Genomic DNA, 23,891 nt, shown 5'->3' with positions numbered 1-23,891 from the left:
GCTGATTTGACGTACATTCACATTTAAGTTTGAAAATTACAAATGAATCTTCAGTCAACTACAGAACCTAGTTTTCGTAAATGGGGATTTTCGGCGCAACAAAAAGCCCCTGAACGCAGCATCGATCCTCGCTTGTTTTAATTACATGAAAAATTTGAGTTGAGCAGAATCCCGTATTTTAACTTGTAAATTAATATTGAATAAATTAAAAATTAAATCAAATTAATTAAAATTAAATTAATTAAACCCAGCATTATGTATTTAAGTTGCTTTATGGCTGATTGTATTGGTTCAGGTCTCATGTGATTTTAAGGGCTTCGCTGTGCCCCTGTATTGATCTACAATTTGGACCTTTCTCTGTGGGGGCCAGGCGGATACTGTTTGAATTCATTAAAATATTTTTTCTTTTGATGATGAATGACGTAAGGAGACATCAAATGAACATCTTCTCTACTTACCGTGTGGGATTTCATGGACCATCTAAAAAGCTGCTCTCTTTTTCTCACCATGCTGCCCCATTAAATAACCACCTGATGATTTAACAGCCCGTTTCCTGTGGTTTCTACGTTTTCAGGACATTTAAAACCTTTACTTTTGAGCGTTATTCCAAGCAGGACTCCTCGATCGTTCTTTTTTTACGCTGAACGTAGCACTGACACAGACCTTCAGTAATTTTTTTTTTTTATACATGGACATCATTTCCATCACTGACATTTTAAGCTCCAATACATTATCGTTTTGCTGCATTGATGACACGATCATTAAAAAGAAACGGACAAACAATCACATCGACCACCTTATTGCTGCCGCTCGATGAGTCGTCGTGGCGACGCACGCGAGCGTCCGTCCGTCCGCTGCAGATCGTTTCACGGGTACTCGCTTCATAAAACAGGAAAACTAACTGGCTGTAGTACAACCCACCAGCTCTACATTGTACAAACCCCCCCTTCAGTAACTAACACGTCACTTCCTGTCTCCCACCCCCCCCCCCATCAGAGTGAAAACAATAACAGTACATCCACACACTGGACCCCCTTTAGTTCACAGATCAGCCTGGACACAGAAGACAGAACCAGACGAATGGGGGGGGGGGTGATAAGGGGGAGGGGTCCGGATCCAGGTTCACGTCAAGCTAAAGGACCGGCTTTTGAGGTTCTTGGGTAAGGAAACGGTTTCTGTACAACGGGGGGGGGGGGGGTCCCCCGTTTTGGTCATGGGTGGGAATGTGTTGGGAAGGAACAGACAAGGGGGGCGGGGGAGACGGTGTGATGTCATCGGTGATGTCATACGGAGCGTAACAGTGATGGAACAGAAAAGAGGCGCCACCCCCCCCCCGTATAAAATAAAGGAATAAAAGTAGCAACAAAAACATTCGTCCCATATTTGATATCTGATATATAATGTGGTAAAAATAAAACAGGAAACCAGTTTTCTTTGTGGGGGGGGGCAGACGCTGGGGAGGCAGGTCCATCAGTCCTCCGAGCTGGAGGACGAATCGGAGTCCTTCTGTGCTATGATGACATCGTCCAACAGCGCCTCCTCCTGGTCGGAGCTGTCATAGTCGCCCTGGGAGAGGCTGCCCCCCCCCATTTTGACCTCAAAGTCCGGCGCAGTGAGGAAGTGGTGCGACGCCTCCAGCTCCTCCTCGTCCATCATGTAGGCGCCGTCCGACACCAGCGTCTCCTCCTCCTCCTCTTCCTCCTCCTCCTCCTCCTCCTCCACGCCGTCCAGGGCGGGGTCTTCTCCGGGGGCGGGGGCAGGAGTGTGGTGGTGATGGTGGTGGTGGTGGTGATGGTGGTGGTGGTGATGGCGGCGCCGGCTCTTCTTGGGGAGCTCGGAGTGCTCCGTCAGCAGGCGGTGGAAGAAGGTCTCCGGCAGGAAGCCCTGGGGGGCGGGGGGGGACGAGCTCATCAGAACACAATTGAGATAGAAACACTGTTGAGATGGGGGGGGGAGTCACGGGGGTACTTACGGAGTTGCGGACTGTTTCGGACCAATCGGGGGCCACGGCGCTGTCGGGGTTCTCCTCCAGGTACTCCCTCAGGTCCTGCAGCATCGGGCAGAAGGCGGCCCCCACCTGAGGAGAGATGTTCAGACGTCAGGAGACGCTTCCTGACCCCGCCTCCCCTCACCAATCGGCGTTGGCCCCCACCTTCTTCCCCGTCCTGACGTTGATGACCTTCACCTTCTCGCTGCCCGTCAGCGGCTTGTCGGCCTTCCTCCTCCTCTTCCTCTTGCTCCGGTTCACCAGCAGCTGCACGCACCGCACGCTCAGACAGGAAGTGCCCCCCCCCGACCCCCCGCCCCTCACCCGATGACATCACCGACCCCTACCTCCAGCATGTCGCCCTCCACCTCGTAATCCGGGTTCTCCTTCAGCCAGGTGGGCGGGTCCCGGCGCCGGGGGGTGCGCTCCAGCGGATCCTGGAGCCCGTCGGGGTCGGAGAACTGAAACCAAAAAGAACAGGTGAGCGCGGGGGGGGGGTTAGCCCCGCCCACCTCCAGGTGCTGCTGGGACGCTACCTCCTGGTCTTTGCGCTTCTTGCGGCCGCTGCTCTCCCCCGCCGACCCGTTGGGCATCAGGGCCTGTTTGGAGAAGGTCAGCTTCAGCCCCTCCTCCTGCGGGGGGGGGGGGCAAACATAAGTAGTAGGCGCCACTAAAAACCTTTCTTTTTTTTCACAAACACGCCGGCGCCGTTCCAAACATCTCACCTTCAGGAGTTTGACGGTGAACTCCCCGTCGTCTGGCTCCGCCCCCTGGAGGACGGGCGTGGCGGCGGCGGGTTTGCGGATCAGCCGGGTGTACGCCATCTCCTCCGCCGCCGCCGCCAGCTCGGCGCTGGCGTTGAGCTGAGCCTCGGTGACGTAGCGCCGCCCCGACGGCCACTGACCCGTCAGCACCAGCGTGCACAGGTTGTCCAGGCGGTTGATCAACACCCGGTCCTGACAGGAAGAGGAGGAGCCAACGCGTCAACACGCTCGCCACGGGACGATAAAGAAGTACGTGAGAGGGACACGCCCCCTTACCTTCGGCCAATCCACTCTCAGAGGGTCGGGGGGCGGGATGCCGTCCTGCGACGGCGTCGTGGACAGGATGCTGTTGTCCTCGTCGGCGTCGCACAGCTTGATGCCTGCTGATAGGTGGAAACCGACCGGGTCAGGTGACCCCCAGTCTTTTGGGATGCGGGCGTTACCGCGGCGACCCGTTCACCCACCTCTCTCCGCCTCCTCCTCGCTCTCGCCGCTGTCGTCGCTGCTGCCCGACCGGTCGGACGACGACGAGCCCGAGTCCGAGTCGGAATCCGAGTCGAACCCGCCGTCCGCCTTCCTGGCTCCGCCCGTCTTCCCCCGGCTCCTCTTTGCCCCCGCCCACGACTTCCCGTCGTGATGACTCAGCGGCGTGCCCTGAAGGTCGACCAGCTGACCTCCGAACAGTCGGGCGTCGTCCTGGACCACCTCCACCTGCACGCTCTCCTCCTCCGCCCTGGTCTGGCTGATGGGCGGCGCCAGGATGGGTGGCGGCGGCGGCGGGGGCGGGGCCTGCTGGTTGAGGATGAACATGTCGCGGGCCTGGCTGAAGGTGAACTGCGGGTCGGAGAAGATGGAGAGCTCGGTGCGGCTGACGCCGTGCAGGGCGGCGCCCAGCATCAGCTGGCGGTCGTGCTCCGGGATGTTCCACCAGCCAGGCAGCTCCGAGGTGGGCGGGGCCAGCCGCAGGTGCTCCTCCAGGGAGGGGTGGGGCAGGACGCGCTCGCGGAGGCGGCGCAGGAGGCTGATGCGGTACAGCGTGCGGGAGGCGCGCTCCTCGGTGATGGGGGCGACGGTCTGGGCGGGCTCAGACGGATCTGAGACAGGAAGCACAACTTTAAACCAATGGGAGGAGTCGGATTTGAGCCAATCGGGACGGCCGGTTACCTTCGCCCCGCCCCGGACGCAGGTGGCACACCCTCCGGCACATGGCGACGAAGGAACGGAAGTACCGGCTGAGGCTCTCGTCCGTCTTCTTATCCAGACGGGCGAAGGTCCGGAAGCGGTTCCAGTTGAACTCCGGGTCCCCGCCCACTTCGGGAAGCCCCGCCTCCTTTTTGATCTTCTCCACGCCGAAGGTGGAGACCACGCGGTAGAAGTCGCACTCCTCCCGCCGCGTCCACCTGAAGCACAGACGACGTTAAAAACAGAACCTTCTATCGATTTTTGGTGTCGATTTGAGGCGTTTTCCCAGAATCCTCTGGGAGTTTTTTCCCATCTACCTCTGCTGGCGCTCCTGCCGGGCGATCTCCTTCAGCTTGCTGGCCTGTTCGCACCTCCTGCGCCGCCGGTCGCCCTTGGCCTCGGCCTCGATCTTCAGCTGCTCCTGCCGGTAGCTGCGCTGGTACGCCGTGATCAGACGCCGCAGCCGCGCCGTCAGCGACGAGCTGGACGGCCAATCGCACGGCCCCCCCAGGATGACGGACGCGTGCTCCGCCATCGGCAGCGGCTTCTCCTCCACCGGAATCTCGTCGTCCACGTTCATGGAGTCCGGCTGGGGGAGGAGACAGAGGCTCAATCAGACGTTCAGTACGACCCCCCCGCCCCCTCCCGTGATGTCACGGCGGCGGTTCACGCCCCCCCCCACCTCCTCGAAAAGATCTTTGGCGTGTCGCGACGCGGGTTTGAACTCCGGGTCCTCGGAGTATTTGTCGTACTCCGCCCTGGAAAAACAACAGGAAGAGGTGTTGACCACCAACAGGAAGTAGAAACAGACAAACAGGAAGTGGCCCGGCGAGGGGGGGGGGGTCGCTCACTCGTCTCCCAGCTCGGGGTCACCGGTGTGCTGCTCGGCGTCGATGGCTTTGTCGTCAGGGCGACCGGCTCGCTCCAGGAAGCAGAGGCGGGGGTCGGCGCGCATGGTGGTGTACATCTCATACCCTGGAACACAGGGGGGAGGGGTGCGTTAGGGTTACGGGGGGGGGGGGGGGCTGTCGGGTCCTGGTCTAGTCGGGTCCTGGTGTCGTCGGGTCCTGGTCTGGTCGGGTCCTGTTCTAGTCGGGTCCTGGTCTAGTCGGGTCCTGGTCTTGTCCTGTTCTAGTCGGGTCTTGGTCTGGTCGGGTCCTGGTCTAGTCGGGTCCTGGTCTAGTCGGGTCCTGGTCTGGTCGGGTCCTGGTCTAGTCGGGTCCTGGTCTAGTCGGGTCCTGGTCTGGTCCTGTTCTAGTCGGGTCCTGGTCTGGTCGGGTCCTGGTCTAGTCGGGTCCTGGTCTAGTCGGGTCCTGGTCTGGTCCTGTTCTAGTCGGGTCCTGGTCTAGTCGGGTCCTGGTCTAGTCAGGTCCTGGTCTGGTCCTGTTCTAGTCGGGTCCTGGTCTAGTCAGGTCCTGGTCTAGTCAGGTCCTGGTCTGGTCCTGGTCTAGTCGGGTCCTGGCCTAGTCGGGTCCTGGTGTCGTCGGGTCCTGGTCTAGTCAGGTCCTGGTCTAGTCGGGTCCTGGTCTACTCAGGTCCTGGTCTGGTCCTGTTCTAGTCGGGTCCTGGTCTAGTCGGGTCCTGGTCTGGTCAGGTCCTGGCCTAGTCGGGTCCTGGTCTAGTCGGGTCCTGGTCCAGTCGGGTCCTGGTCTAGTCGGGTCCTGGCCTAGTCGGGTCCTGGTCTGGTCGGGTCCCGGTCTAGTCGGGTCCCGGTCTAGTCTGGTCCTGGTCTAGTCGGGTCCTGGTCTAGTCGGGTCCCACTCACGGCGGCGGGGGGTCCGTTGAACCTACCGTGTTTAAACACGCCAGCGAGCAGCGAGCGGTCGGCGTCGCCGTCCCACCACCCCGCGGGGACTTCCTGCTGCTCCATCTCAGGCATCCAGATGTCGACGTCCCTGAACGAACCAGCAGACGTTCTTTAACCCCCGACAGGAAGTGGATCGGCTCACAGCCACCTTTCACAGGAAGTGACACTCACCTGATGTCCGCCCCCTTCAGGACGGCGTCGGCGTGTTCGCCGATCACTTCCTGCTTCAGGTAGTAGAGCATTCGCACGCGCAGCAGCACCCTGAGAGAAGAGTGGAGGTGTGTGAACGTGAACACACACACACACACACACACACACACACACACACACACACACACACACACACACACACACACACACACACACACACACACACACACACACACACACACACACACACACTGACTTGTTGCACTGGTGCTTCAGGTGCTTGCGGTAGCTGTCGTCCAGCAGCAGCGTGTCGGGGTTGTACTTCCTGATCCACTCCACCTTCTGGACGTCGAAGGTGCTCTGGGCCTTCACCCTCTTGCCCTTACGCCCCCGGGGGACGGGGATGGACAATCCTGGGGGGGGGAAGCGGGGCAGTTAGTAATCACATCAAGCAGGACGTTCACGTGTGGAGGCGGAGCCTCTCCCGTCCCCCCCACCTGAGTGGTTGAGCAGCGTCTGCGGCTCGCGGCCGTTCTCCGGCGGCGTGATGAGCTCCCAGATGAAGCTCTTGATGTTCTCGTCGCCGCGGTAATGGAGGAGGCAGAACACCAGGATGACGCGGCAGATGGTCTCCACGTCGCGCTCGCTCAGCCGCCGCTTGCACCTGGCGTGGGACAGGATGTCCCTCCAGCGCCCCCACCTGGAAGGGAGGAGCGAGAGTCAGACAACGGGAAAACCAATCTGGAGTTCCTCTGGGGGGCGGGGGGTCCGTACCCGTAGACCAGCAGGTGTTTCTCCACCCGGAAGCAGTCGGTGCGTCCGTACCCGCCCCCGCTGTGGCGGTCGGTGCGTCGGGAGGAACGCGACTGCCTGGAGTTGGCGGGGGGGTACTCGTCGTCGCTGTCCAGGTCCGACAGGTCGCCCCCCTCCCCTCGTAAGCTGGAGTACTGACGCGTTTGCTTGCGAACTCGGGGCGTGTCGATCACCAGGGTGTTCTGTCGCCCAAACAGACCAAACCAATCGATCGGACGTGTTCAGATCTGGGCCGTCTCCACGGCGACCCCGTCTCCTACCTTCCTGTTGATGGAGTCCATGTCGATGTCGGCCTTCTTGGCCCACTTCTCCCAGAACTCGGGGTCGTCCAGGGCGATGTCATTGCGGTTCTCCGACGCCACGAAGCTGGCCTTGGAGAAGGTGGAGCCTTTGCCCTCGCTCTCGATGGTGATGGTGGTCGCCCGCCGCTGCAGGATCTGGTCGATGTCCTCCTCGCAGAAGCGGCTGCCCTCGTCGTTCTCGTCCATGATGGCGGCGTACGCCCCCTTCCTCAGCAGGTCCTCGATCTCCTTCTTGGAGAACTGCTGGATCTGTTTGGGGCGGCAACAAAGAAAGAGATTGACCCAACGGCTCCCAAAGCGATCTGGCGGTTCGTTCGTGGTGGGCGGGGCTTCTTACGCCGTTGACGTTGCTCTCCTTGTTGCCGCTCATGCTCTGCAGGACGGCGCGGTCCAGCCCCAGCTTCAGGCTGGCTTTGTCCAGCATCTCCCTCTCGTAGGAGTTCCTGGTGATCAGGCGGTACACCTTGACGGCTTTGGATTGGCCGATTCGGTGACAGCGAGCTTGGGCCTGGTGGGGAGAGGAGGATCATGGGTAAAGACAGCCGAGATAAAACGACTGGAGGTTAAACGTTCTCCTCCCGTTTGGCGTACCTGCAGGTCGTTCTGGGGGTTCCAGTCCGAGTCGAAGATGACGCAGGTGTCGGCGGCGGTGAGGTTGATGCCCAGCCCGCCGGCGCGGGTGCAGAGCAGGAAGACGAAGCGGTCCGAGTCGGGTTTGCTGAAGCGATCGATGGCGGCCTGTCGCAAGTTCCCGCGCACTCTGCCGTCGATTCGCTCGTAAAGGTATCTGCGAACGTCGCCACACGGGTTTGGTTAACTCGTTGCCGTCGAGCCGACGGCGTCCGTACCGACGCGCCACCGCCGCTCTTACCTCTTGTTGATGAGGTAGTCCTCCAGGATGTCCAAGCAGCGCACCATCTGGGAGAAGATGAGCACCTTGTGGCCCCCGGCCTTCAGCCGGGGCAGCAGCTTGTCCAGTAGCACCAGCTTGCCGGCCGAGCGGATCAGGGCCTGCAAATGGAAGTCGGGAGCCAGCGGGTTGTAGACCTCCCGCAGCTCCGCCACGATCTTCTCCTCCGCGCCTGGAACAGACGGAGCGTCACGACTACGCTAACCCCCCACCATAAGCGCCCCCCCAGAGCTTCATTCACGCTGGGGCGACCTACCGTTGATGAGGTAGGGGTGGTTGCAGCACTTGCGTAGCTCCATCATGGTGTTGAGCAGGTTGGGGACGTTGCTGTTGCTGTTAGCTCCTAAACTCAGGAAGCTGAAGTTCCTCTCCAGGATGGCCCGGTAGTACTTCTTCTGCACGTCCGTCAGCTCCACCTGAGTGGGGGGGGGGGGTTTATTACGTCGGCAGGTGCATAAGACGTCAGTATAACGGCTGTCCTCGAAGGGAGAGACGTAACTTATTTAAAAAAGTAACTAAAACTCAATGTAACGACTCCTTAAACCCACAGAACTCCATCAATCAAGGATCAAACTATCAATCAATAAAGAAAAATAACATCAGACACAAGTTAGGACGTTAACTTTGTTAATGGGATGAACTACTGCATTGTGGGAAATGTAGTTTTTGGTCAAAACACCCTTAACTTATTTATTTTTAGACACTCTGACCTCTTATGCTCTAGCGGGCCACATAAAATGATGTTGAGGGCCACATTTGGCCCCCGGGCCTAGAGTTTGACACGTGTGCTCTAGGAGCTCACCATTAACGCGCATCAGCTCCACTGACCTCAATGATGGTTTCCTGTTTGGGCGCCAAGTTCTTCTCGACGTCCTCTTTGAGCCGTCGTAGCATCATGGGCTTCAGGATGGCCTGCAGCTTCTGAACCTGTGGACCCGAGAGACAACGATGAGCTCAGGTGTGTGTGTTCCGTATGGGTGTGTGTGTGTGTTTCAGGTGTGAAGGTGTGACTATTTCCCACCTGCTCTTCCGTTTTGAGGTCTCCGAAGTCTCTGAGGAACTCGATCTCGGAGGGGAACTGAGCCGGCTCCAGGAAGTGAAGCAGGCTGAAGAGTTCCTCCACAGTGTTCTGGAGAGGCGTGCCGGTCAGCAGCACCTTGTGTTCCTGGGAGGAAAACCCGACAGGAACGCCACACAGACAGGTCTAAATAAAGTTCTACCACCCCTGAGATGTTCCTCTACTCATACTGACCAGGTCCAGCATCTTCAGGCTGTCCAGCAGCTTACAGTTGCGGTTCTTGAGGCGGTGAGCCTCGTCGATGATGACGCAGCGCCAGGAGATCTCCCTCAGCTCGGGGCAGTCGGACAGGACCATCTCAAAGGTGGTGATCAGGGCGTCGAACTTGTACGCGCCGGGGATCAGGTGCTCCTGTGGAAGGGGGGACAGGAAGTTCTGGTTAGTCGTGTTCCAGCTCGCCCTCTCATCGGTCGCCACCCCCCCCAAACCCCCAGCGACTGCCCAACCTTGTCGTCCTTGCAGTACATCTCGTACTGCTGGATCATCTGCCGGCTGGCCAGGCTGCCGTGGTAGACGATGGCGTTCATGTTGGTCCAGGTGGTGAACTCCCGCTCCCAGTTGGTGATGGTGGACAGGGGGGCGATGACCAGGAAGGGGCCCTGGATGCCGGCGGCGTAGATCTCCGACAGCAGCGTGATGGACTGGATGGTCTTCCCCAGACCCATCTCGTCCGCCAGGATGCAGTTCTGCCTGAGGAGCCGGGGCAGAGAGAACGCCGTTAGCTCAAAGCCGTCACCCCCTCCCTCAACAGGGGCGTGGGTTGGGGGGTGGGGCGTACCTGTTGTACCAGTTGAAGAGCAGCCAGTTGACCCCCTCCAGCTGGTACTCCCGCAGGACGTTCCCGTTCTTGTACTCTCTGGACTCCTCCAGCTTCTTCCAGGCGTTGGCGGACGGACGCGTCTGAGAAAACACACAAGCAGGTTTAGAAAGGGGTTCTGGGGGGGGTTCTAGGTTAGGGGGGGTTCCGGGTTCACGCACCACTCTCTTGAGGCGGGGCTGGCGGTTCTGGATCTTCTGGAACTCCTCCACTTTGCCCTCGTCCACGTCCTCCTTCAGCTCCCAGGTGGCGTCTTCGTAAGGCAGCGAGCACCACTTCACCAGGTAGTAGATGACGGGCTGGGGGTGGGAGGGGGGGCACACACACACAAACACATTCAGACAAGCCAGTAGAAAAAGGGGGAGGGGCTGATTGCTGGTGAGTTGTGCCCGCTCACCTCGCCGTTGTCCTTGTCCACGCTGTGGGACACGTCCAGGATCCGGTCCACCTCCACGTAGTCGGGGTTGAACGACTCCTCGTCCTGCAGGAACCACAGGATCAGACAAACAGACAGACCTCTGCCCCCCCCCCATCAGTCAGGACCCCCCCTCACCTCCTGGAAGACGTGGCGCATCTGGGCGTGTTTGGTCTTGAACCTCTTGATCTTCTGGTGGATCCTCTTGTCCTTCTCCAGCTGCTCCAGACTGGCCCACTCACAGTGGAGATACGAGCTGCAGACAGGGCAAAGAAGGTTGGACCCCCCCCATGGAAGACTTGGACCCCCACGGAGGATCTGGACCCACCCCCTCCCCAACAGAGATGGAATCGATCACTTACTAGTTCTTGTATTTGACGAAGAACTCCTCCACGTTGACGTAATGGCCGGGGGACACCTTGAGGGGACACCGGGAGGGGTTTTTTAGTGGGGGGGGGGGGTGACTCTTAAATCATTCATGGACATTCCAGATAAAAGAAAACGACCCACTTCCTTCTTGGTGACCCTCAGAGACAGAACCTTGTCCACGATGGCGGCGTCTTCCTCGCTCGGGTTTTCCTGCGGAGACAGAAAGAACGACGGACGTCAGCATCCGGTCGTCACGACGACCCTGTATCTCCACGTTTTTGGGTTTGTTTGGTTTTTTTACGCTCACCACGAAGAACTGCATGCTGGGTTGTCCATCCACGTCCAGCTCCAGCTCCTGTTTGAGCTGCGCCGCCGTGCCGCCGCTGATGGAGGCCACGGCGGCGGCGGTGGTGGTGACGTCCACGTCCTCCTGCTCGTCCTCGTCGTCGGTGATCTTGATGTCCAGGTCCTCGGTGTACTTCTTCCTCTTCACCACGCGGTTAGAGCGCCGCTTCTGGCGGGGGCAGAGACACGAGACGGAGCGGAGGGGGGGTTTAAAAAACCGGAAACCAACTCGAGTATTTTCCGAGCGCCTTATCGTGCGTTAAACACCGTCCTCGTGCGTTCGTACCATGATCAGATCCTCCTCCAGGGCGGCGGGCGAGGCGGGGCTCTGCTCCCCGTCGGAATGGTCCGACGACGGGTTCCTCTTCCGCTTCTTTGCCCCCACCAGAGTGATGGTGCTGGGGGGGGAAAGAGAGGACAACCGTGAACACACCCACCGAGGGCACGCCGGATCCTGGCCTGACCAGTCACTCACTTCGTCTTGGTCTTGCTTTTGCTCTTGTTGCCCCCCCCGGTGACGATGGTGCACCCAGCCACCCCAGTGGTACCTCCCGGCGTCTTCACTTTGCCCTTCTTGTCAGCCCCTCCTGACATTTTGGCCACGGTTGCCCCGGCGACGGGGCTCTTCTTCTTGCTTCCTCCCCCACTGGACTTCTTCTTGCCTCCGGACACCACGGTCAGCGTCCCGGGGGTGTCTGGGGGGGACTGGGTGCTGGGCAGCTCGTCCTGGTTCAGGACGCGGGGCAGGTTCTTCTCGCCCCGGGCTTTGGCGCGGGCGATGGCCTCGGCCACGATGCGGTTGGCTTTCTCCTGTTTGCACAGGATCTCCACCCGCCTCACCGACGGCGACTCTCCGGGGGCCTTGGTGATGCGGATGGCCGGGGAGGGGGTGGTGGTGGTCGACGCCGAGCCGGCGGCCGACGTGTTGATGACCTTCACCACGGAGACCGTGCCCCCGGCCGAGGAGGCTGAGCTCGTCTGTGTGTGGGGGGGTGGAGAAGGTTGAAGGATGGAGACAGGAATAGGAAACTAGCAGCTGACCCTACGGTCTGGCCCCCTACGATCCGGCCCCTACGGTCTGGCCCCCTACGATCCGGCCCCTACGGTCTGGCCCCTACGATCCGGCCCCTACGGTCTGGCCCCCTACGGTCTGGCCCCCTACGGTCTGGCCCCTACGGTCTGGCCCCTACGGTCCGGCCCCTACGATCCGGCCCCTACGGTCTGGCCCCCTACGGTCTGGACCCTACGGTCTGGCCCCTACGGTCTGGACCCTACGGTCTGGACCCTACGATCCGGCCCCTACGATCCGGCCCCTACGATCTGGACCCTACGGTCCGGCCCCTACGATCTGGCCCCTACGGTCTGGCCCCTACCTGAGGCTGCAGCAGCATCTTGAGCGGCACCGCCACCCTCTGTCCTCCTTGTCCCTGGGAGATCTGTAACACCTGGGGGCCCCCGGCATTCCCGGCCCCGGAGACCAGCTGGTACTGAGAGACAGAACAAAGAGACGGTTCTAGTCAGTCCCCCCCCTCCAGGAAAAGAACAGACCTGGGACACGCCCCCGTGTGTGTGTGTGTGTGTGTCTCTGTGATGCTTCGACACAGCAGAGCCATGTTGTTATTTTTAATCTGAAAGTTTTAATCTAATACAGAGGTTACCCCCCCCCCACACACACACACCCCCCCCCCAGCATCCACTGACCGATGTCGTGTCCTTCAGACCATCTGAATGGTGTTAGCATTAGCATTAGCATCAAACATCAATCATGAGTCTGCTGTCGTTCTGACTGTGCAGGTCGCGACCTCACACCCCCCCCTCACCTTGACGCCCCCCTGTTGGTTGGGCTGCTGCTGCACCTGCAGCTGGATGGTGAGGACCTTGGGCTGCCCCCCAGCCTGGCCCGCCGCCCTGGCCTGCGTCAGCGCCGCCAGCTGGCTGCCCTGGAGCACCAGTTTGCCCCCGGGGAGCTGCCCCAGCACCAGCCTGGTGGGGGCCTGGGTCTGCTGCCCCCCCTGGGTCGTTTGAACCTGCTGGATCTGCTGCTGCGGCGCCACCGGTTGGCCCGCCGCCGAGCCGGCCTGCGAGGGCTGCTGGAGGACCAGCGTGATCCGTTTGGCCTCACCCCCCTGGAGTCCGGAGGAGAACCAGATCAGGACCCGACGGGGGCACATTTACCCCCCCCCCCCACCATCGCTGTGTGGAGCCTCACCTGCGTCTGGGCTTGCATGGCCGGCTGGAGCTGCACCTGACCCGGCGCCTGGACCTGGATCTGGGCCTGGCCTTGGGGCTGGACCTGGACCTGATTCTGGCCCTGGGCCGGGATCTGAACCTGGACGGTCTGGCCGGGGGTCTGCTGGGGCACGGAGGTCAGCAGCATCTGCTTGACGGGGCCGTTGGACGTCTGGAGCAGCCGCTGCACCCCGGCGCTACTCACCTTGATCTGAGTGTGTCCCGGGCTGGCCTGGTTCAGAACCGTCCCCCCCTGCACGATGGACACGCCGGGTTTCAGAGGCGTGCCGGACAAGACGCGGATGACCTTCCCGCTGGTCTGTCCCGTCGCCCCGGATACGGTCTGCAGCACCTGGGCTTGACCTTGAGGACCTTTCAGGATGACGATCTTGCCTCCGGCCTGCTGGGTCAGCGCCGCCAGCTGCTGGGGCGTCAGCTGGTGGGTGATCTGAGCGAGCGACGCCCCCGCGGCGGTGGTCGTGACCGGAGAGCTGGAGACGGTCAGCGGCGAGCTCAGCAGGACGGTGCTACTCGTGGCCACGCCGGCGTTGCTGACCATCGGTATCGTCTGGATCTGAGGCACCGCGTCCACGGAGGCGGCGACCGTCGGAGCCGCCGCTATGGAAACGGTCTGAGCGGTCAACACTTGCACCGGCTGCTGCGCGGCGACCGGGAGAGGCGCCGGGTCCAGGATGGAAGGAGCGGCTACGGGATCGTGGAGGTCCGTCGCGCTGACGGCGAGGTCGGGCTCGCCCGGCGGGTCCACCTGACCCAGAGCCAGCTTCAGGGCCTCCTCCACCGGGTCCGACGAGCCCTGAGAGAAGGAATCATCAGGAAGGGCGTCCAGGTTGAACAGAGGCGTGTCCTCGAACAGGTCCATGATGGGGTCCGCCATCTCGCCCACTCCACGCAGGGAGATGGGCACAACGTCCGGTCGACTCCCGGGGTCAACGTTCACGGCGCGGTCCTGTTTGTCTCCGGTTTTAAGCAAACGGCTGGAGGAAGAGCAGAAACACCAACATCAGGGAAGGAAGTCGGAAGACGCTCCCGCTTCTGGGTGGTATTTAAACAGTCGCATGATCCGCCGCCGAGAAAGAGGCGCAAACCGGTTCCTAAACTGGAATTTTAGAAGCAGAATTTCATTCTCTGGGTTGGAACTGTACAAACACGGAGGCGCTAACGTCGGGTTAGTTTCCTCCTGATGCTGAAGCGGGGTAGAACTTCATGGATCCCTGGAGGAGGAGGAGGGGGGTGACACAGAAATAAACACAGGAAAAGCACCAGCAGAGACAGAACCAGCACCAGAACCAGAACCAGCACCAGAATACACCTGAAACCACTTCACTTCAGAACCTGAAGGTACAGGGAGAACATATGAACACATTAAACCCATGTAGACACACCTGATGCTCTTCATGTGAGCTCAACCTAAACTCAGAGAAAAACTTTAATAATAAGATTTTTTTAAAAAGCTGCTTGAAACCACCCCCCCCCCCAAAAAAAAACAGTTTCATGCTAAATAAAGATGCTAAAAGCTACATTATCAAAGCAGGGGGTTAGCATGAAGAGAATAAATAATAAAACGTGTAATTGTTGATCTTATAAGAGGCACCAGAACCAGGACCGACCCTCTGGACGGAACCGGCCCGGCCAGAGGAGCCCGGATGCCGGGGAGGGAGGGATGCTCTCACCGCCTCTCTTACAAAACCGTCGGCTAGCGTTAGCATGTGCTGCTAACAAGATGTGGCAAATACAACAAGCGGGGAGGGGGGGGGAAGAGGTAAGAAAGGGGAAAACCCAGACATTAGGTGTGGAAACACGGGTGGGGACACGCGTGGAAGCGGCCCCGGGCTCCTCCGTGGGGTCCTGCCCGCCATTCATTCCGTCCGACCCCGACAACAAACCGGACCAAACCAAACAACGTGCCCCAATAAGAGCGTCTCCGCTCAGCCACAAGCCTCTAGGCCGCGATGCTGTTTCGCTTTACTCCGCGTCTGTTTCTCGCCACAATACCGGGAAATAACGACCGTATCCGCTCGCCGGACCCCCCCGGTGGTAATTTGGGGCTCCTAAATTTACCTTTGCATCGACACACATGGCTTTCTCCGTCTCACAACACTGTACGGTTACAGGAAACGGCCAGGGAAGAGCAGGAACTAACTTCTTGCCAGAGAAAGCGTAAGGGGCGTGTCCGTTTGGGGAGATCTCAACGCCGATTGGTTGGTTCGATGCCAAGCCGGCCTCATCCGGGGATCTCATTGGCTGCGCGGGGGATCAGTCATAAAAATGGCCGCGGCTGGGCGGGACGATGACCGGGTTAGGTTGAGGCGTCAATAAATGCGGCCTAGCGAGGACCATTGGACTGGGTGATCTTCAGGCGTAGCGATTTTCCAGCCGCGGATGCTCCGAGCAGGAACTGGGAGCTGTTTGTAGCCGAGCCGGTGGAGGAATCAGCGGGGTTTCCGTCATCCTGACGTGGCTGATGGCGCTCCGAGCCGGGGAGGCCTGTGGGTGAACGACACCGTCCATTTCAAGGGTTTTATCACAGACTGGAGCTCAGATGCGGCTCATGTTTTTGTATGACGTGTTAAAAATATACACCAGAATCCTGAGCTGAGTGGACAAATGTTTTATTTTAATTTATAATTGTTGATTTTATTTATTTTTTGCCTCAGGGGTTTTTTTCTCAAGCAGACACCGACCTGATGACATGCAGGCCACAGGGGACACAGGTCTGGGTGACACGGGTTCTGTCGCCCCCTGGTGGCCACAGGCGGGAACGCAGTTCATCTTTTTGGCTTTTTGACAAGTTAATTATCAGTTTTTATTTTTTTAAAAATGGCCAAATAATGACAGAGCAGATCAGTTGGGCAGAGGTGGGACCATTACAATCCTCATCAATAAAGTGTTCTAAATAAAAATCAGTTTGATAGATCTACATGCTTACAGGACCCTGTGTGTGCATGTTCTAGGGCCTGTACATGTACATGTATGTGTGTGAAAATAGAAACACACTTTTCTTCTAATATAAATTCATTTAGGGCAATCCAAAGAATGAAACAGATTGAGGACAACACCCCAAGATCGAGCCTTTTTCCGCGGCACACATTCCCTACTGAAGTCGTATTAAAGATATTTAGGGCCCCCAGCATCTAAGGGCTCTAACAAGTTCCCAGTTTTGCATGATCATTAATCCAACCTTGACTTTCATAAAATAGTCAAATTGGTTCTCTTCTTCTCTTGATAATAGAGCTACAAAGATTTGCAGACTTTCCTGTCTAATCTGTGACACCGTGAATTTTATTCGGGTTTCCATGTGTAGGAGTCCTTCGGGGCCCAGTGAAGCGTGAGTGAGTGTGTGTGACAACACACCACATTTCTGCGTGACGGTCCTGCAGAGAGGAGCCGGCCAAAGCCTCCATCTGTCTGCGGCGCGGCGAGGAGCATCCGCCTCACACGCCGCCTCACACGCCGCCTCACACGCCGCCTCACGCTGCTCTGCTGGTCCACGCCAACACCCTCTCTGCTGGGGGGGGGAGCTATATTTACAAACAGCTGCAGTGGGTAGAGCACCGTGGGGTGGGGGGTGGGGGGTGGGGGTCTGATTAAGAGTAAACCATCACCAAAAAGGTCACATTCCTGGACGGGGGTGTGTGAGGTGTTCTGTTCATCGAATCCACGCAGAATCAAAACACTGAGTCGACTTTACGTGACTTTTTTTAATTGATAGAAATTTGTGTGTTGATAAAGTTGTCAGGTATATATCGATGGGGGGGGACACACACACACAATACGGCAGAATAAAGGAGCACTGGCAGGTTTCACACATTTGGAATAAAAACTTTTCAACACAGAAGCCGACGCTGCAAATAAATATAATATAATATATTATATATATATATATTATATATATACTGTATTATAACCACTGAAATATCTCATGTGCAAATCTAGCAAATATTTAAACAGGAACAGCAAATTAAATTCACAGATAAATAACATTACCCTCCTCTTCTTCTCAGGTGAAAATGATTCTTATTTGCACAATATTGATAATTTTATGGGTAAATCGCATCCATCCATGCATCACATGAGGAGCTACAACAGAAGCCTTCCTTTGCTTTCAACTCTCATCATCCTCACGTCCGATTCTTCCCAATCCAACACATTCTCCCTCCATCTTCCTCACAAGGGGAAGACTAGGAACCCGGAGAAGGTGGAGTACTTCCAGCCCCCCATCAGGTTGCCCCTCTCCAGCCGGAGGTAGGCCTTGTCCCCCTTCTCCATGATCACCAGGCCGGCGTTGGTGGCCGCCTCTCGGGTCACGTCCTGGTCGCCGGCGAAGGCTGAGATCATGGGCCAGCCGTTCAGCATCAGGCTGACCTGGAGGCGGAGCAAAAGGGGTGACGAGGTGAGGGCCGACCCGCCTCAGACGGGGAGGGGGTCACGGATGAAGAATCCTACCTGGATGGTCTGTCGGTTGTAGGCCTTCACCACGTGGAAGTTGAAGCTGTAGACGCCTCGTCTGGGCGCCAGGAAGATGCTGCTTTCCTGGTCAAAATGGGTCCCGACGTTCACCAGAATCTGGGGGGGGAAAGAGAGGGTGTCACGAAAGGAAGGGATAAATGACTAGGAAGAATAGTTCAAATACACCGAGTGTTTTCAATTTTTTTAAAAAGACATTGATTACCTTAACGGCATTTGTCTGAATTTAAAATTTATATAATAATACTAAAAACAATAATAAAATATATATTATATATTTAATACATTACTTTATATTTATATATTTGATATACATAAAATATATTTAATATTAAAATTTTTATATTTAACATATTTTTAATTTTAAATATTTTATACAATATTTTATATTTAATACATTTTTATTTTTACATATTTCATATATATAAAATATTTAATTATATTTTTTTATATTTAACATATTTTTAATCTTATATATTTTATACAATATTTTATATTTAATACATTTTTATTTTTACATATTTCATATATATAAAAAATATTTAATTATATTTTTTTATATTTAACATATTTTTAATCTTATATATTTTATACAATATTTTATATTTAATACATTTTTTTATTTTTATATATTTCATGTAAAAATAAAATATACTGTATTTTTTATATTTTATATATTTCTTGTATTTTATATAATTTATACAAAAAGAATAATAACAATAATAATAATGCAATATATTTTATACTGTACATTTGTGTATTTCAGTATTTGTGTTGGTTTTTGTGTATATTCTGCCCCATGTGTCTTTAATTGCCACTTGGGGTCAAATAAAGTTTTTTGAACATGAATTTGAAAAACGTCTCAATCTGTGAAGCGGACGATGCGGCGGCATCCTCACGTTGTCGAAGTAGATGATCATGGTGCGATTGCTCATGTCTGTGGGCTCGTGGTTGGTCTGGCGGCTGGCGGAGAAGGCGACCCTCCCCGACCCGGAGCGCACCGACATGCCCAGGGCGTTGCTGGCCGGCTCGGACGATGGCGTGGAGTCGCACACCACCAGGCACTTCCCCTCCAGGATGATGGGCTCCGTGTCGTTCTGGCCCCCTGCCTCCAGGGGGCCCAACAGCAGGAGGACGGCCAGCAGCATGTGGAGGTCAAAGGTGACTAATCTGGGATGCATGATGGACTTTAGAGGAGAAGCAAACGCTGATGGAACCGACGCTTCTGTGCTTCTGAGAACGGCTTCATTAATATGCATCAAGGTCGCGACAGAGCCAGCAGACGGATGAGAGAGGAAACACTCCGAACTGTACGCCGGCTGTTTCTTGTTTCGGCTCGTCCTGACAAATCCCAGATCCCCCCCGGTGTCAGCGGGGGCAAGAACGACAACCAGAAAAACAATCGTTCAGCAAAAAACTGACAGGAAGGAAGAACTGGGGGGGCGGGAAAGGGTTGGGGAAAGGTTACAGGGGGCGAGGCGGCGGGTCCAGGGCACCAGGGGTCCGGGGGAGGAAACTGAGGGATGAAACGGGTGAGGTAACGTTCTGGACAGGTGACAAGGAAAAGACGTGGGGGAGTGGGAACGAGAGAAGTAACAACCGCTGTGTGACCATCTGTCTTAGACACACACACACACACACACACACACACACACACACACACACACACACACACACACACACACACACACGCTTTTGTTTCAAACTTAAGAAGCAGCGGCGCGTCGGCTCCGATCGACTTCACGCTCACACAACTCGTTTATTTCTGAACAAACAACCACAGAATTTAAATCTCAATGAAGCCCAAAAAGAAAACTGAAGCTTTTCCTTTTATGAAGGGGGGGGGGGTTGGGGGTTATTCTACAAACACGTGTTCCACAACCCCCCCCCCCCCCAGTAGCGCCGAGCGACGTTTACCTGAAGGGTCCGGTGTCCCGCATCAGGTGAGCAGCGGGTTCCTGCGGCGGAAAAAAACGTCTCCCGTCTTTGTCCTCCGTCACATTATTTCACACAACGGCGGTCGGTCCGATCGTAACCACGGCGAGGAGGATCTGATCTCTCTCTCTCTCTCGCTCTCTCCCACCTCCCTTTCCGTCTGCCTCTTTCTCACCCTCGGTGTTACATCCGCCCACTCACCTTTACAGTGAAATAAAGAAAATGGGAGGACAGCTGGGCACCGGAGCTAATTCAAAAGAGCACAGCTAGCGTGTGACTGGCTGCTGTCTCCAACCTGAGGTAACAAAGGCTTGTGGGAAAAAAAAACCGTTTGCACCGTCCTCTGGAATGATTCAAGTTTCAGAAGTGATCCGTTCTAGGCTACCTTTACGGACTTAACTTCGTTTGTGATCCAACAACAAAGGAGTTATTTCTCCACTACTTCTACATTTATTTTTTTTTAGCTTTGAGGCTAAGATCTGCTAATCTACACCAATCAAACGCTCCATTCATTCCCTGAAGGAAATGCATCGGCGTTCGGAACACCTGATCCCATCGAGGATGAGTCTCGGGTATGACGGGGGTGAGGTGTCACCGATGGTTCCGTCCGTCCTGGTTTCGTCGGCCCGCCGTCGCCCGCGTCAGACCTCGACGAGGGCGACGCGGCTGTTCAGCTCGGCTTTGTAGAGTCCGAAGCCCAAACACAGCGGCTGGGTGAAGGTGGTGGAGAAGGTGTGGAGGTGGGTCAGGCCGTTGGACGGTCCCACCTCAGAGAAGGTCACGGTACCCGCGCCGACGTCCACCGCCACGGCGATTCTGTTGCTGCTCATCTGGACGGAGAGGCGGGTCTTCCTGCGATCGTGCCAGGCGGCCAACTTCCTGTCGTGCTGCTGGGTCAAACTCCACGAGACCTGCAGATCCAACGGGGGCATCGGGGTCAACGTGGTTGCCTTACGATCGGGTTCGCGTCCCTAAAGCGTCTCACCTACCTTGTTGTTCCCGAAGGCGTTCCCCTCCTTCCCCTTCCGACCGATGCTTCTATAGCAAACGCCGATATCCCAGAATCCCTCAGCCTCCAGCTCCCAGTAGTAGGTCCCGGAGGAGAAGGTCTGAACGGTGAGGACCTGAGGCCAGTGGTCGAACCGTTCGGGGTGAGCGGCGTAGGGCAGGCGGGTTTTTACCCTGGTGACGGAGCGGAGGTCGTTGGAGACGCTCAGCAGAGGGTGGGCCGTGTTGGCGTCGAGCGTCAGGCGACTGGTTACTGCACGAGACGCAACAACTTCAACAACACTCCAACTCCGACCGGCGAAACACAACCGACAGCTGCTGCTCAAGCTAACAACAGAATTTTTCTCTCTCTCTGTGTGAAGTGAGAAATATCCATTCCCGACACCCACATATTGTTACATCCATGTCCTCAGTCTCACTTAAGACACACCGAGCACAAAAATAGCATCAGCAGATAAAGTCTCACATTGCATCAAATACTGAATCAGAATACGACAGATTATGTTTTTTGTCTTTGACATGTGTGGAAATTGCATTCTTGCCAAGATTTAGATGAGCAGAATAATACCGCTGTTTGGTCAGTGCCTTGAATATGAAGCCAGGAATCCGTTAGCTTAGCTTAGCATAAAGGCAGCTTTGAAGCTCACAAATTGGCGCAGGGATTTAGCTTGTTTGCCTCCTACGAAAACCAAAAAGTGCAATAGTCAGTCTGACAAGGTACTTGGAGGGTCAGGATAGCTTTCCCTTATTCCCAGTCAATATGCTAAACTAAGCTAAACTAAGCTATGCTAAAAAAAAAAGCTAAGTAGACCATCTGCTCCACAAATACAAAGAAACTGGAGATTTTCCTTGAGGTTCTCATTGACGGGATCAGATTTTGGGAACTCCTGGATTACATTTCTGTTCTTTGCAGATGATGCGTTTCTGTTGGGGGTCGGTAGAGGATGCAGAGCCATCTGGTTCAGAGGCCTCTGGATCGCCTCCCTTTGGAGGTTTTCCAGGCACATCCAACCAGGAGGGTAGATCTGACTGACTTCTGGAATACCCAACAGCCCATCTAAGTCTTGGCAAACAAGCAAATAGAAGTATCTCCCAAAGTGTTAACCCGTTGCCCGTCGGCCACTCACGGAGCTCCCTCTTCAGGACGCTGAGGCAGTGGAGGGTGGCCGTGATGAACTCCCGGTACTTGCTCTCGATGTCCTCCAGGATGTGCTTCCGGTCCAGGCTGACTGCATCGGGGATGAAGACCGGGCTGTTCAGGTGGGCCAGCAGCCTGGAACACCGGAACAGAAGAACAACGAGGTGCTAACATAGCTCAGAGGCCTTCATCTGGTGGCTCGCTAGCGTTTCTATCTCCGACACACCTGAACACAACACAGGCTAACGTCACACACACCGGGCTTCAGCCCTGACTTACTTTGTGTCGTCGGATTGGAATGCCTGAGAAGAGAAGAGCGAAGGACAACTGAGACAAACAGAAGACAAACGGCCGCCCATCTGTCCGTCCGTCCATCACGGCTTTTCTTCACCCGTTCGTTTGTTACCTTCAAGGACAGCGTGTTTTCAGAGGTGTTATGCGTTTCCTCTGTTGTGTTTATATCTGTCAGAGAAACTCCAACACCACACTTGGCAGTCGTTCGTGAAACATATTGAGAGGGTTGGATGAACAATCCAACCAACTATTCCTTCTCTCTTTTCAAACTGGAGGGGGTGGATTGGGAGGGGGGCAGCAAAGTGAACTGCTGATTTAACAGCATCAACATAATTAGACGGTATATAAAAGATGTTTATCTGAAGGTCATTGAAATTAAAAAGCACAAACACGTGATTACAACCTATTATTGGAGGAGAAGGTCTGGTTTGTTGGAGGCCTTTGAAACGCCCCCAAACACCCCCACGCCCCCCCCACACATAACGCCGGCGACCTGACGGGCTTCAGCGCGTCAGTACACTCAGGTCACCCCAACGTTCCAACGCTAATGTGAAAACGGAAGAGGTCCCCGTCCTGCGTCCCCTCAGAGGTCAGATGTTTCCTCCGAACATTTTCTGAGGTGACATCGTTCCTGTTTTCACTCTGACTTCCTGTTCACATAGACCTACGACCTTTGAACCCATGGCAAGACTTTGAGCTAAAGGCTGATGCTAACGCGATACTGTTACAGCAGCTCAGAGTGAGAAAAAACATAACATGCAGTTCAACGTGTTGCTAGGGTTACTGCTAGCGTCAGAGGTTAGGATTAATGTTAGGGGTTAGGAGTTAATCTGTAGTTAAAGCTACGGCTAAAGCTAAAGTTAGGGTTAGGGTTAGTTTAGGGGTTAGGGTTAGGGGTGAGGGGTTACGGTTAGTTTAGGGGGTTGGGGTTAGGGTTAGAGAGTTAGGGTTAGGGTTAGGATTAGGATTAGTCTAGGGATTAACGATTAGGTTAGAGGTCAGGGGTCAGGGTTAGAGGTTAGAGGTTAGGATTAGTTTAGGGTTTAGGGTTAAGGGTTAGGGTTAGGGGTTAGAGGTTAGGGGTTAGAGATGAGGGGTTAGGTTTAGGGGTTAGAGGTTAGGGTTAATGGTGTTAGGGTTAAGGTTACGGGTTAAAGGTTAGGGGTTAGTGTTAGGAGTTAGAGGTTCGTGTTAATAGTGTTAGGGTTAGTAATAGGGTTAGGGGTTAGAGTTCAGATAACAAGTGCTCCACGTCATAAACTGGGGATCTGGAGGAACTGAAACTCCTGAGGGGTCACGGCTCGTGACCTTTGCCCTGCGTTAGCCACCCTACGCCCGGTGCCGCCTTACCCAGATGAGCAGGAAGGGGCCGGCCTCCCCCAGCAGCGAGGCCAGGTAGCGCTGGATGCTGAGCGTCTGCGTCATGTCCGCCCTCACCCTGGAGCAGTCCTGGTGGACGCGACCTACGACCTGCTGCCGCTCCGTCTGGGTGATATCCCTCAGGGCCGCCTCCAGCCGGGTCACCTGCACCTGCAGGTCAACGCCCAGCCGCCGCACCTGGGCGTCGTCCTGCTTCAGAGAGTCCTGCAGCCGGCCCGGGGACACCAGAGATCAGTGGGGGTTACATGTCGGGACCCTTGAGGGTTGTTTGGTTGCTCCGCCCCCTCGTTTCGACTCACCGCCATGATGGAGTCGATGTTTTCGTGCTCCCTGAGGATTCGCTCGCCGCTCTCCAGCTTCTCCTCTGCCTTCTGGAGCAGCGTCTGGACGATGGTCTGTGGAAACACCTCGTTAGAACCCCAACCTGACGGACCAGGTGAGAACCGCTCGGTCCCGCCCACCTTCAGCTCCGCCTCCACCTGC

General features: G+C 55.9%; 3 protein-coding genes across 4 annotated transcripts in view; all 3 read right to left on the bottom strand.

The window, feature by feature from the left end:
* Window positions 1-679: 679 nt before the first annotated feature.
* On the bottom strand, window positions 680-15,347 carry chd8 (chromodomain helicase DNA binding protein 8). Its single transcript, XM_068340023.1, has 39 exons — window positions 15,248-15,347; window positions 13,149-14,163; window positions 12,760-13,065; window positions 12,313-12,426; window positions 11,415-11,917; window positions 11,226-11,337; window positions 10,902-11,108; window positions 10,736-10,804; window positions 10,588-10,643; window positions 10,364-10,481; window positions 10,208-10,291; window positions 9,972-10,109; window positions 9,772-9,893; window positions 9,440-9,683; window positions 9,168-9,344; window positions 8,937-9,080; window positions 8,744-8,842; window positions 8,172-8,331; window positions 7,877-8,087; window positions 7,597-7,792; window positions 7,343-7,513; window positions 6,964-7,254; window positions 6,665-6,885; window positions 6,388-6,590; window positions 6,147-6,303; window positions 5,912-6,001; window positions 5,725-5,828; window positions 4,785-4,908; window positions 4,616-4,691; window positions 4,251-4,522; window positions 3,916-4,151; window positions 3,216-3,845; window positions 3,028-3,134; window positions 2,713-2,943; window positions 2,524-2,619; window positions 2,335-2,448; window positions 2,153-2,254; window positions 1,973-2,077; window positions 680-1,884 (listed from the first exon to the last, which is right to left on the bottom strand). Exons 1-39 carry the CDS (start codon window positions 15,253-15,255, stop codon window positions 1,471-1,473), a joined length of 7,827 nt encoding a protein of 2,608 aa, XP_068196124.1. The 5' UTR covers window positions 15,256-15,347; the 3' UTR covers window positions 680-1,470.
* A 1,566-nt stretch (window positions 15,348-16,913) lies between these two features.
* On the bottom strand, window positions 16,914-19,723 carry cbln12 (cerebellin 12). Of its 2 annotated transcripts, XM_068340570.1 has the most exons (4): window positions 19,571-19,723; window positions 18,553-18,823; window positions 17,633-17,752; window positions 16,914-17,551 (listed from the first exon to the last, which is right to left on the bottom strand). In XM_068340570.1, exons 1-4 carry the CDS (start codon window positions 19,591-19,593, stop codon window positions 17,354-17,356), a joined length of 612 nt encoding a protein of 203 aa, XP_068196671.1. In that variant the 5' UTR covers window positions 19,594-19,723; the 3' UTR covers window positions 16,914-17,353. The 2 variants fall into 2 exon arrangements, with proteins under 2 accessions (XP_068196671.1, XP_068196670.1); XM_068340569.1 differs by lacking the exon at window positions 19,571-19,723 and having other exon boundaries at window positions 18,553-19,528.
* Window positions 19,724-20,216: 493 nt separating this feature from the next.
* The window catches only part of trim110 (tripartite motif containing 110), a 5,103-nt gene continuing 1,428 nt past the window's right edge, over window positions 20,217-23,891 (bottom strand). Inside the window, exons 1-7 of the mRNA XM_068340568.1 lie at window positions 23,870-23,891; window positions 23,708-23,803; window positions 23,379-23,612; window positions 22,014-22,036; window positions 21,724-21,869; window positions 20,578-20,849; window positions 20,217-20,499 (exon numbers count right to left, since the gene is read on the bottom strand). The exon at window positions 23,870-23,891 is cut by the window's right edge and continues 1,428 nt beyond it. Of these exons, the coding sequence (XP_068196669.1) occupies window positions 20,230-20,499; window positions 20,578-20,849; window positions 21,724-21,869; window positions 22,014-22,036; window positions 23,379-23,612; window positions 23,708-23,803; window positions 23,870-23,891 (1,063 nt within the window). The 3' untranslated portion in view covers window positions 20,217-20,229. The remainder of the gene's footprint in view (window positions 20,500-20,577; window positions 20,850-21,723; window positions 21,870-22,013; window positions 22,037-23,378; window positions 23,613-23,707; window positions 23,804-23,869) is intronic.

This window comes from Antennarius striatus, chromosome 18 (genome assembly GCF_040054535.1).
Source record: "Antennarius striatus isolate MH-2024 chromosome 18, ASM4005453v1, whole genome shotgun sequence".
In the NCBI taxonomy this organism is placed as follows: Eukaryota; Metazoa; Chordata; class Actinopteri; order Lophiiformes; family Antennariidae; genus Antennarius; species Antennarius striatus.
Note: the sequence above shows the minus strand (reverse complement) of the source record. Positions and strands in the feature narration are given on the sequence as shown.